At 37.3% G+C, this 13778-nt stretch overlaps 1 protein-coding gene across 3 annotated transcripts in view; it reads left to right on the plus strand.

Annotated features, from left to right (window-relative positions):
• CPEB4 (cytoplasmic polyadenylation element binding protein 4) overlaps window positions 1–12716 on the plus strand; it is a 72471-nt gene extending 59755 nt beyond the window's left edge. For all 3 annotated transcript variants that reach the window (XM_070357432.1, XM_014479421.2, XM_070357433.1), the window contains 5 exons: window positions 2144–2233; window positions 2594–2712; window positions 4322–4436; window positions 5561–5742; window positions 8315–12716. In XM_070357432.1, the coding sequence (XP_070213533.1) occupies window positions 2144–2233; window positions 2594–2712; window positions 4322–4436; window positions 5561–5742; window positions 8315–8542 (734 nt within the window). In that variant the 3' untranslated portion in view covers window positions 8543–12716. The remainder of the gene's footprint in view (window positions 1–2143; window positions 2234–2593; window positions 2713–4321; window positions 4437–5560; window positions 5743–8314) is intronic.
• Window positions 12717–13778: the final 1062 nt, after the last annotated feature.

The following is a 13778-nucleotide window of genomic DNA, read 5'->3' on the forward strand; positions in this document are numbered from 1 at the left end:
TGTTCATTGATTGTCCACATATATAGTACAGCATGACTGGTGTCATTTACATTAATAGTAAAATATGATTAAGTCTTCCGTCCATCCCATGTCCCCTTCCTTTTCCTTCCTTGTAAGACTCAGAGGTGTTGATGTCCAAGGAGGATGGTTGGTGAGCAGGAAGAGGGTGCCAAGTGGAGGTGTGTCATAGACATACACGTGGAGGGGGCCTGTGCCGAGGCCGTGGCAGCAGTGTGTGTGGGACCAGTAGATCAGGGCAGCACGGGCTATGTGCAGAGGTGGAGGGCAGAGGAGTCTGCCAGGGCAGCTCGCTGAAAGATGGGCTACGTTGATCAAGGAAGCAAAAAATTGAGGATAGTGAGAGCTTGGTTTCTCATAGTAAGAAGGGAATTTACAAACAGGAGAAGGGGAAAGGCTAGAAGATGACATGAGATGTTGGAATGGACTTACAAGTACCAATATGAACTCATTTTTATAAATGTACACAGATACAGAAACAGTTATAAATATGTCTGTGTATGTTCATGTATTTCCTAGCTTTGTCCTCTGAGAAGACTTAGAAATAATAAATACCCGCTAACAATGACTATAGGGAATACCCAAATCGGAGTTTCTAAGTATCTTTTGTCACTGAAAGGAACCAGGATATCTTGGAGGGGGAAAAAGGCTGATTCTGGGGCTAGGCCAGAGAAAGAACAAGATGAAAGCCTGGGGTATCTTCTTGGGTCAGATAGTATGGAAGCACTTGAAGAATGATGGGGGGAGGGGGTAAGTCAAAGGACACAGGAACCCCTCCACTGGCTGAATCAGGGGCAGTTTTGAGGACAAACTGAATAAATGAAAGAGAATCAAGTTCTGCTGCTGCTGCTTCTGAGTCGCGTCAGTCGTGTCCAACTCTGTGCAACCCCATAGACGGCAGCCCACCAGGCTCCCCTGTCCCTGGGATCCTCCAGGCAAGAACACTGGAGTGGGTTGCCATTTCCTTCTCCAGTGCATGAAAGTGAAAAGGGAACGTGAAGTCGCTCAGTCGTGTCTGACTCTTCGCGACGCCATAGACTGTAGCCTACCAGGCTCCTCTGTCCATGGGATTTTCCAGGCAAGAGTACTGGAGTGGGGTGCCACTTCCTTCTCCAGAATCAGGTTATAGTCCATTGAATAAAATAGGTCCACACTGATATAAATAAATGCATGACTAAATAAATGGAGGAGAGGGGAACACTCTTCCTTACTGAATTATACTAACTAGTAAATGTAGAAGGGTTGATAGAAATAGATAACCAGCATTTGGCAGTTATCATTGTGGTAGTTGATATAGGCAGGAATCTTCAGTAAATGCCAGGCCTAATGAGGGAACAGGATATTGATGGTTAACACAGTATTCCCCCACAAAATATTGATCATATCCAAAGGGAAATGGTTTCCTTTTGGTGGAAAAATACAGACACTTATCAACTCGACTAGCAGATCAAGATTAACATATCTTGTGAAAGGACAGGATGACATAGCATCATTATGATAGTATTCCTGGTTGGAATACATAGGTCATGAGGAAACAAGTACAGACCTAGGTTGAGAGCCATCCTACAGAAGGAATGACCTGTATATTTTGAAGCTATCAGTTATAGAAAAGACAGGAAAGAATGAAGAACTATTGTAAACTGAAAAAAATAGATACCCTCAGAACATGACATCTAAATGTAGCATGGTTCTAGATAGGATTCTGGATCAGAAAGGAAAAGAGAAGTATTACTGTGACAGTTAAAAATTTGGATGGAGTCTGTGAATTGGGAGAATGTTGTATCACTGTTGATTTCCTTATTGGAGGGGAGTTGTATGTTGGTACATAAGGGAGTGACCTTGCTTTGAGCAGGTACCAGTAGTTGTATTTTGTGGTACTAGAGCATCACATCAGAAAAAGATGGTAGACCAGTTGGTAGACTCGTGCATCAGTAGAAGGAGAAAAGGGAAGAGGGGGAAGACAAATGCACAGATGTTAACAGTGGGGGGATCCAGATGAAGAGATGCAGGGGTTCTTGGTGTACTGTTCTTGTAAATAGTAGATTTGAGACTGTTTTTTCTAAACTATTTCCCAAAATGGTCATAAGAATATTTACATCTACTTTTTTGGTTTGTTGTTCATTAGATGAGATCACAGCCAGTTTTCGTCGCTTTGGCCCTTTGATTGTGGATTGGCCTCATAAAGCAGAGAGCAAATCCTATTTTCCTCCTAAAGGTAATTTCTAAGGATTCAAATACATGTGTAGTTTATCCTTATATTTTTTTCATAAGTGTTTGCCTTCAGTGTACAACTGTTTGTTGCTAAACTAACATTTTCCCAAATGTGTTTTTAAAATTTCTACTTAATATATACTTTTAATTCAAATTTGATTTTACTCTAAAAGAGGTTTCAAGATAATACCAAATTGAACTTAATGTTGATACTGTCAGACTTTGGGTGAGATTAAGTTTTAGGGGTTTTTGTTTATTTGTTTAATTTTTTTCTAACCTTTTCCTTACTTTTATGCTTCCTTTCACTTGAAGAATTATGAAAAAAATGGGAAAAATAAAAGTCTTTCAAAATTGTTTTTATTAGGCTATGCATTCCTGCTATTTCAAGATGAAAGCTCTGTTCAGGCTCTCATTGATGCGTGTATTGAAGAAGATGGAAAACTCTACCTGTGTGTATCAAGTCCCACTATCAAGGACAAGCCAGTAAGTGCAGTCTAGTATGAAAATAGCTTCTCATTTTTGCCTCTGTTCATTTTTCCCGAAAAATACACAGACATCTTAATGTATCTGTTAATTGAAACATTTGTAAGTAGAATCAAAATGAAAAAGTTTTGTTGTTGTCATTTTCCTAACCTTGACATTCTATATATTTGTGCACATTATTCTGACATTGAGTTTTTGGTTAACTAAAGTATTGGTGAATCTTTCTATTAAAAGATGTCATCTAGTATGCATTTGATAAATATAAAGTAGCTGAATTTCCTCTGAATAATAGAACTCAGAATCACAAATATACCTGTCTTTCTCCTTCCTCTCTTTGGTCAAGATTTTACCCAGTACCATATGCAGCAAGTTATGTTATACAAATAACTTGCTGCCTATGGTACTCTTGCCAAGTATTAATAAAATAAATTATGTATATACGTAAATGTACATTACATGTTGTTTCTTTTTGAAAGAGTTTTTATTATAAAATTTAGTCTTTTGGGAAGATCCCCTGGAGGAGGAAATGGCAACCCACTCCAGTATTCTTGCCTAGAAAATGCCATGGACAGAGGAGCCTGACAGCCTACTGTCCATGGGGTCACAGAGTTGGATATGACTTGAGCACATGCTCACACAGTCTTTAGGAATAGTAGCAATAGCAATTGGCCTATTTTGACAAATCTGACAAACCACAATCTTTTATCCCTTGACCAGTACCTAGTGGTAGGGTCCATTTTGGGATGGAGGCTCCAGTAGGCTTAGCTCAAGCAGTAATTTGTGGAGCTCCTCTTGGTGTCTTGGGGTTGTCCCCAATTTTCTGTGTGGCTAGACTCTATTTGACTTTTTTGTCCCCTGCTGGTCCCCATAGGTATTTAATTTTGAAAACTTTGGGCCTTGGGACCTGGTTGGTATACCTGTTGAGAATACCCTGATGTTAACCCCTTAGCCTTTGGTGTGGGCATTTGTAATGGTTATATAAATGCAAACAGTTAAATAGAGGTACTTGATTCTTGGTGTTGAAAAAGGCAAAAGATTTATATGACCTGAAGAGAAACCAGAGTATTGGTTAGTTTTAATGGACACACTGAAGTGTTTTATCATAAAACATTTACTGTAGGTATCCATATTTTTATTTTGAAATGCTTTACAATGCACTAGATTTGTTAATATCAGGAGTAGTTTGCATTTCCTGGACATAGGTTTGGACACACAACCCTAGTTTCTTAGCACTGTATACTAATCAACATCAAATACCATGCTAAATTTAAATTATATGGCTGCTGAGGGGTTGGGTAGGATAGAAGCCCAAATAAGCTGTAAAATAGTTAATTAACTTACAGATAATTAAGGTCGTATTACTGTTAAGCAGTTTGGTTTATAATAGGCAATTAAATTGAACTTTCCAGCCTTGGTTAGATTACTTTTAAAAAGTAAATGAAGTGTTGGGATATGCTTTTAAATCTTCTTTGGTTTTCCAGTTTTATTGATTTTTAATTATATAAATTACAGCTTTGTAAAGTAAAATATTCTGTAATAATTGTAAACTTGATTTCCACATAAATTGCCTGTGTTGAGACTGAGACACTTTGGTTTGCACGCTCCCTAGGTACAGATTCGACCTTGGAATCTCAGTGACAGTGACTTCGTGATGGATGGTTCACAGCCTCTTGACCCACGAAAAACTATATTTGTTGGTGGTGTTCCCCGACCATTGCGAGCTGGTATGATTCAACAGAGCAACAAAAACTCTGTTTATCCTTTAGCATAAGAAATAGCTTATAAAGATTTTTTTAGGATAAGTTTTCCATAAACATTTGAGTTAATGTCTTAATAGTGAGAGTCCTGGACTCCAAGTGTCTTAGCTTGAATTCATGTGTTCTGTTCCAGTTTAACAGCTGAGTAACTTTGGACAAATTGATTTCTCTAATTCTCAGTTTCCTCATCTGTCAAATGAAATTAAAAGTATGTCCTTTATGTAGAGTTGTTCTGAGGATTAAATGAGGTAGCAGATGCCCGGTGCTTAGTGCAGGGTCCCGTCATGCTCATGCTCATCACTCTCATCATCATCCAAGAGAGAAAGCCCTTCCGGGATGGGCTAGGTATCGAGATGTTCACTGTTTGTTCCCATGACCCCATGTGCTCAACAGCTACTTGCTGAGCACTGAACTTTACAACAAGGTTCTCAGCAGTGCATCATGTTTTTAGAGCAGTACTCACAGAAGAAATTTCATCCTTAACTTCAAATAATATGAGTTTTAATATTATCAGAGAGATGAAGAACATAAAATGAACAAGAATGCCATTTCAAAGTTGTAACATTTCGTGGAGAATAAGATTCATTTATTACTTCAAATTTAAATTTGGCAAATAGCTAGACTATAGGGAAAGGTAAAGGGTTTTAATGGAAATCTTCTCAAAGGACTCCCAGAGAGTCTACCAGTTAGCTTTCTAGTGTTAAATGATTATTAAGCATTACATTGTTAACTGGTAAATTTACGGTGGCATTGTGGTATGGAGCAGATAGACCAGGGTACCGAGTCCAGCACAACCACTTTACTTGCCGTGACCTTGCTTAGGTTGATCATCCTCTCTGTGCCTCAGTTTCTCCAGGAAATCACTACGTACGTCATACGGTTGTTTAGATTATATGTGAAACACTCAGCAGAGTCCCTGTCCTTAGTCACAGTAGATTAAAATGAACACAACGGACAACTGATTATAATAACTAGTTTCATTTTAATAATTACTATAATGATGAATAGATGAGCTTCTTTCGATGAAACCTTTGGTGAGCAAAATGATGTTTCCTGGTCTCAAATGTCCTCTCTACTCCTTCCATATGTAGTGGAGCTCGCCATGATAATGGACCGGCTGTACGGAGGTGTGTGCTATGCTGGGATTGATACCGACCCTGAGCTGAAATACCCCAAAGGAGCTGGGCGAGTCGCATTCTCTAATCAACAGAGTTACATAGCTGCTATCAGTGCCCGCTTCGTGCAGCTGCAGCATGGAGAGATAGATAAACGGGTAAGTCCTGGACTGCATTCTGGGGAGTTCTCAGAAGGGCCCTCCGTGTCATTGCCAAGCTCGGAATGGGTGAATTTTACATGACAGTGAAGTGACAGCTGACTTACGCCCATTGGGTCCACTAGATGCAAGTTCTAGAGCGTATCTAAGAATTTCCTGTGGATTTTTTTCGTCTCTTAGTGTTCTGAGTAGCCTAACAAAATACTAAAGTCACTTTGCTTGAGTCTACTTAATCTTTCCTAAGCTATCACCTCCATCCATTCATTTACTCAGTTAGTCACTCAATAAATATTTAACAGATCCTTTGTACTTCATTATATTAAGTATATAGACTTGAATGCCTTTGACATCTCCTCACCTTTTTTTTTTTAAACCTGGGATATCAAGAATACCTCAACAAGCCCTATTTTCCTATTCACTATGTAACAAATGATTGAATAATTCACTTCAAGGACTGTGTCTAAGAAATAATATTTCATTATAACAGATTAATTAGAAGAACTCAGAATGGAGTAATTTGTAATCTCTTCCATTTGTAATCTCTTTTACCACCTGAAATTTGGTGGTAGTTCATTAGAATTATTTTCACACTTTAAATTCCTCTTTGTTGTGTTTATCCTCTGCATCAGAAAGCTGGAGAAAACCTCAGAGAGAACTCTTCTGTTTTTTAATGTATTGTATTTGAGACTCTGTGTTCCCTATATGTCTTCTTTGCATTCACAAATTTCTTAGCTTTGTGTTTCATTCATTCAACAAATACTTTAGTGCCTAGGGTAAGAAGTCTCTGTACTCATGGGTTTATGTTCTGGTGGACGGAGTGTGGCCTGTGAATCGACTGCTTGTCAGTAAATGGTTTGCTGTGAGTTTGTGTTGAGATAAAAATCCACTGCACTAGGGAGCACAGTGTTTAGTTCATTTGAGACTTTTTCACAGAAAGACCTTCTTGAAGAAAGCAGTGCGTTGATTTTCATTCTGGTGTCAGCTCCTTATTTCATGCCAGACTGGTACTTTGGTTAGGGCTGACTGAGATATCCAGCGCTCCAAAGCCCTATGCTCAAAAGTCTTTAGTGATTGACCATATTGTGACTTTCTCAATTTAGTACGTAAAAACTGTCAGTCGCTAGTGGTTTACATGGGAGAAGGAAATGGCAACCCACTCCAGTATTCTTGTCTGGAGAATCCTGTGGACAGAGGAGCCTGGTGGGCTGCCGTCCATAGGGTCGCACAGAGTCGGACACGACTGAAGCGACTTAGCAGCAGCAGCAGCAGCAGCAGCAGTGGTTTACGTTTACTGCTTATTATCCATTTCATGTACATTCCACATAAGTGGTAGCTGAAAATTTCTCATCCTAGTGGTCATCATACTGTGAACATGTTAAAGGGAAAGGTATAGATCTGTTAATAAACATGGAGGAAGGGGGCAGGATTAGTTGCTGTATGTATTAACATACCTCCTTGATTTTTATTTGCACTAAAAAATATGTACATTTGAGTAAACAGTGTCTCCCACCTCATTGCTTCATTCCATCATCAGTTTAGGAGTTGTAAGTTTAGCCATTAGAAATTCAGACTTAATTTGTATTCCGCTAGGATCTCCAGTTCTTTGGCCACACTGTAGATGTTATGGAATGGCCTCGGGGCCAGAAGCCTAATCTTCTTGTTACATCTGCTCTTCGGGCCTTCTGTGTCACTCCTCTTTTTGTTCATGGTCTGCCTTCATCAGGATTCCTTGTCAGAAATGGATGGCAGCAGTGGTAGTGATAGCCTGGTGTAAGGGAGTTTCAATCGTGAGTCTCTCCAAGACTAAAAATAACCAACTCTTTTTCTCACTGGAGAATTAAGAGCCAGGTTATTTTTAATGCTTGAGAGGCTCAAATGACAGATCGGCCTATTGAACACTGGAACAGACCCAGTTTTATAAATTTACCTCTGACTTTTAGACTGAAGTAAACCATTCTTCCTGACAAAGAACAAAGCAAGGTTTTAGATTATGAGTACTATGGCTGTGTCTTGTTTTCCTGGAGTTGGAGGTTTGTGATTATAACCCAAGATGTGTACACTGTAAATAGAAACCATGACCTTCTTACAGCTCAGAGGCTTACGGTGTAGAAGTCAGGCAGCTTCCCTCTGATTTGTACATTGAAGTGGTATTTTGTGGCTCTGGGAATCTCTTAGTTGGTCTTGTGCAAATTATAATTCCACGTATGACGAGAATCCAGATCCACTAATTAAAGTGATGGTTTGTGTCTATGAAAACTCTCCCGTGGGTTTAACCTTGTAATGTTCTTAAACATTAAGTTGGCTTCACTTTTAAATTTATGCTGGAACCTTGTCTTTCATTTGAAAACTCTTTAATTAATAAGACAAAAATGTAAAATAATGGGCATAAAAAACTTGCTAGTTGCTTAAAAGATGATAATTTAATTTCAGTAGAGTAGTTATTGACCCTTCCTTTTGGACACCTTGGCACAGATTCATTCAGACAGTGGATGGAAATGTACACACACAGTCTGAGTTGCTAGGTCCATTCACTGAGAAGTGTTCAACGCCTTTCTTTTATTTTTGATTGCAGGTGGAAGTTAAGCCATATGTCTTGGATGATCAGCTGTGTGATGAATGTCAGGGGGCCCGTTGTGGGGGAAAATTTGCTCCATTTTTCTGTGCTAATGTTACCTGTCTGCAGTATTACTGTGAATATTGCTGGGCTGCTATTCATTCTCGTGCTGGCAGGGAATTCCACAAGCCCCTGGTGAAGGAAGGTGGTGACCGTCCTCGACATATTTCATTCCGCTGGAACTAAAGGATAACTACAGTGCTCATTTTCAGGCCTCAGAATAAGTGCACTCTTCTGTTAATTCTGCCCCCTTCCTCAACCTCTTCACGCTGGCATGTCCTTTTGTGCAGTCTGTAACTTAACAGTAGTCTAACAGAGAGAATGACCTATAATATAGGTGTTTTGTAGATTCCCGTGTCACTGAAAACAAGATGTATGAACTCCTTTTTTGTATTGCCATCATGTTGCATGGAAGTTTCATTCTCTTGTTTCACTGGAGACTAAGAGGATCCAAACTTCCTGCAGCATTTTCTTAGAGGAGAGAGAGAATTATTAAAAGAAAAATGAAACAATAGAGTATTTTGGGTTTTTAATTAAATTATTGTTGATAATATAACAGATAAGAATACTTTTATTAAAATAACCACGTAACAATAACACTATCAGTCTCTCCTGATGCGGGGTTTCCCCCAGGGAAGTGCTTTTGCCTTTCTCTTTCTTTTCTTTCATCTTTTTTGCCTTTTTTTCCCATCCCCTTTCTGTTCTTTCAACAGCAGTGGAGGAAGTTAACAATTATTAACAGGAAAGAGCATGTTAAAGCAAACACAAATGCATGAGCAAGATTGAAGCAGCATTATAACTAATTTTAAGGGTTTAGAGGCAGAATATCATTTCATTATGCCTCAAAGTTACTACCACATCAGAAAAAAAAAGTAAAGTAGGCAGAGCTAGATTTATTTTCTTTTAAACAGGTTTTTAAATTTAGAATGTAAAAGTTGGGTACATTTATTTCTGAGGGGAGTGCACTTATTTATTTTTAAACTTTTACTTATCCGGTCACAGCCCCAGGAAACCTACCAAAGCTAGAGTTAACGACAACTGGTGGGAAAACTAGCATTTCCTCTCCTAAAGAACAAATGTATAAATTTTATTTTTGATGTTATATATAAACTCTATATCCTAATTTCCTAACACTCATCAGGTGTCAGCCTTTGCTCTCCATTTTGACATTAAAAAAAAGCAAGCAAACAGATCAAGAGATACCTCAAGGATATCATTTTTGATTTTGTTAGACTACCATGTGTAGCCAAAACTGGAAGACAAAACCAATATTCAAATTGGCTCCTGATTGGCTTACTTTTAGATTTAAAGTTACTTTGGATATCCTGTAATTTAGTTGTAACATAGAAAATGAAAACAAAAAGTAGTTGCAAAGTGTTTTGCACTGTTGAACTAAGTAACTGTGTAAATCTGTGCAAAGGTACGTATGTTTATCTTACTCTTCCTATAAAATAAAATAACATTACAGTTTCAGAATTTAGCATGGGACATAGTCAGTGTTTGAAGTGCCAATTTCATCAAGTAATGCATGCTTTATTATAAATAAAACTCTAGCTTTTGAAAGGCGTTATTATGTGTTGAACAGTATGCTTCAGGGGTAAATTGAAAAATAGTCTCTTGAAGCCCTGGTCATTGGAAGTAACTTTTATTTTAATGGACATTTTCTTATGAAATGCCCTATCCACCATGAAAAGGATTATTATCATCAGTGTGCAAAACATTAAAAACAAAAATCTAATGGCAATCTTGCTAGTTGTGCTACCTATCAGTACCATCTTGGATCCTTCAAAACCAAAGACTTGCCCTAGCACTGCGGTGAAACCACCTGACTGATGACCCCTACTGATCATGTTTAGGAAAAGCAATCCTTTATTTTTAATCCAGGCTTTAATGAACTGTATACCTGTTAAGTTCCAAAGGTCAAAATGGAGGCATTTGCTGTCTAACAGTCAGACACAAGAAAGGGAGCTGCTTATTAAAGAATCCCCTGCAAATATTGAAAGCGGTCATGTGAACGGAGGGTGCTCTTGTGTAGCTGGTCAGGGACTTTTTCTTTTCTCCTGAGTGACATAATTCTAATTGGAATGCTCATTTGCCTCTTCTTCTTCTTTCCAATGCTTGTAGGTGGCTTGGGGTGTGCTGTCGTGCTGTTCCTACTCAGTAAACAGGTGTGATGAGCTAACAAGAAATAACACTGTTTGAGAACTAGCTTTGAATAATAATTTTTCCCTTTGTACATGACCTGCTGAATTTCGGTACAGTGTTTTTGTAGCTAACTTATTTTGTCATGCACATAATGTATATTTGTTATGCACTACTTTTGTATATCTTGTTTTTCCAACAGTGAACATTTTTAGGCACACTTTTCACTGACGGGATATCTCTTTATGCAATACCTCAATTTTTCATATTGCAAAGAGTAGCTTTTTGTACTTTTATTACTGAGAGATCTTCATATACTTCATTTTTTAATATAAATAATTTTAATAAATTTTATTTTCTTATATTCTGCTTTTTATACATTTCAGTGCTCTGCATACATTTTAAATTATGAATGTTGTGCACTGGCAATGCTATTTTAGAGTCTGCAGAGAAGAGAAAGCATGTTGCTTAAACATCCTTCCCCAACACCAGCTATTGGTGTACCTATAATTTAAGAGATAGTCTATGTAAAGTAACAAATTAATGAAAAAAAATTCGCATGAAAATGACAGATAACACTGTAGTTCCTAAAAAAAAAGATTAAATGCATAAGCATAGGGTAGAAATTTAAAATAACAAAATTGTCTACAGCTTCTTACTAAGTTTTTAAAATTATTCATAATGCAGACATTTTTGGTGAATGTTTAGCCATTTTTAATATTAATAAATTGATGTTAAGTGTTTGATTCAGAGATGTCTGCTCTTTTAAATTATATATAAAGAAAAAAAATAGCCTGCCGTGGGACAGGTGTGTAATGTTAGTATGCATGACTAATGTAAGAAATTGTTATTCTACTAATATTTACTTGTGATTGTGTGACAAGCGTGTTTACAGATTATTTGGTTACACTTCAATTTACAGGGCATAAACAATTATTATCTATTACTCTGAACTTTATTGATTACATGTCCTTCAGATTACATGGGATTGTAGTTGGGAGTTACCATGTAACTCAAAACATAATTAACATGTAATTAGTTTACAGATTTTAGGGTATCACTTCAATTTACCAAGCATGTAGTTCTAGCGCACTAGCATGGCACCAGCCATGTACTTACAATGTAGTTACAGAGTAATTACATGGTTATTTTTGCAATGTAAAATAAAGTGTTTCTGATTATTTTCTATGTAAAGGAACCCTCTCCCTTCCTCTTCTGGTCCCCACGCTTTGGTATAATATATATACTTCTCCATACACAGACCTCTGCAGAATGCAAAATAAAACTTGCAGTGAATGAATTTAGCATTTTATGAGAGTGCTGTTGGAAAGACTTGATAATTCACCCTTTTTGTTTTGAAGAGTTGAATCTTCTGTTAAAAGGTGATTTAAAACTTGAATGTGATGAATTGTGGCAAGTTAACTTCAAGTTATGTGCAATACTTATTTCAAACTTTTGAAAGATCTTTGCAGTGTAATTCTTTGTTTTTAATTGCAGACATTTAAAAATGTCATTTTCTACTGTTAAGAGTAATCCTCTTTCTTGCTGGTGTTTCTAAAGAAAAGAATCAGAAATCAATCTTTCTACTAATGTAAATTTGAGATTATTTTTAAAAATGGAATAAAAGAGGTTTTGGTCATTTGCTTTATTTTATTATCTTATTTTAAAGCTACTGTGATTGATAGCATTGTAAGAATTGGGACAATATTGTATTCAACTGTTTTATTTTTTATATTTTTAAAATTTAAAGTATAATTAGTTTTTATAATTTTCATCAGATTTTTGTTATATTTTTTGGAAGTGAAACTTTTAGCAAGTGGGTGTCTAGTTTTTACTAATCCCTAATGTTTTTTTTCCAGTGTATTGCTCATATTATCAGAAGGAAAAGTTATTTAAGTATGTCAGTTAATTGTACTACTTGGCTGAATTTCCATATAGTTTTTACTGTGTATGGGGAGGTTGTAGTATTTATTATAGCATTTTAAATAAGGGTAATTCATTTTTTATTAAAGTCATTTTCACGTTAAGTTCCTATTTTTGTATGTTCTACTCTTAAGTTATATAACACAGTTCCTTTTTTAAAAGAGTTCATTTGTTGAAGTGCTAGTGGAAAATTAATGTTATTAAATAGTTTGCAAATGACTATTTATACCAGTATGCGTATAATTTTTAAATATTTGTAATGTGAGATGTTGAATGAATAAAACTTTTAACTCAGCTTTCTTTTAATATACTTATTTATTTTCAACATAAGTAGATTGTGCTTCCAGGGTTGGGAATATAACATTTAAAAAATATTTGGAACATATTCTTTGGCCAAAGCAGAAGAAACTGAAATGAAAAGATGTTGGTCATGTAAGTGCTCCTGGCAGATGTGCCTTGCTTATGCAGACACCTGAATGGCAGTGGTTGTTGTCTTTGGCCTGCACAGTTACTTCACATGCTGCCCTGCAGAGGTCTTTTTGTCTGTGGTCTTCAGTGTGTGTGTGAGGCCTGAGCCCGCGACCCCAGTGTTCAGTCATCTGCTTAAGGCCAACTGTCTGATGAAAGTAGGGGAACACATGTTTACTTAACAGGGAAAGTCAGTATCTGAGAGGGTCAGTTTTGAGTCTTTGTCAGTGAAGAGCCTCGATTTCTGGCCATGCCAGCAAGAGGATCTGGGTTAACAAGTCTCTCTTGAATGTTAACCCTCCAGTTCCTCCGTATATCCTCACACCACAGGATGTGGCCTCTGGGATTATATTCTCTACAGCATGTGAATTGAAAATATTATCTTTGGGTTGGTCCATAAATCATGTGGACCATTGAGTACTGTGGTGTTTTAGTCATTTATATGTTAGACTGCGTTTTCAAGCTTTTAAAGGTTTTGTTTTTGTTGTTTAGTCACTGACTCTTTGTGACCCCATGGTTGGTAGCCCACCAGACTCCTCTGACCATGGGATTTCCCAGCTAGAATACTTGAGTGGGTTGCCATTTCCTTCTCCAGGGGATCTTCCCGACCAAGGGATTGAACCCACATACCTAGAACCTAATACTAAAATATATCCCATTGTGTAAAATTTAATTTCTACTCCTTCTTACTTGGAGCATAGTATTCTTAAGACTGGAAGAAGCAGTTCTTGTCCTTAGACAAATGGACTCGGGGAGTCTTTTGCTTCTAAATTGCCTAAATATTCCCAGTATGCAACTCTTTCAACTATAGGGGTTTTTGATAGTAGTAACCAAACCCAGCAGTGTGTAGGACCCCCCAAGAATACTGGGTCACAGAAGCTTTGGCTGA

The sequence above is a fragment of the Bos mutus genome, chromosome 20, assembly GCF_027580195.1.
Source record: "Bos mutus isolate GX-2022 chromosome 20, NWIPB_WYAK_1.1, whole genome shotgun sequence".
Classification (NCBI taxonomy): Eukaryota; Metazoa; Chordata; class Mammalia; order Artiodactyla; family Bovidae; genus Bos; species Bos mutus.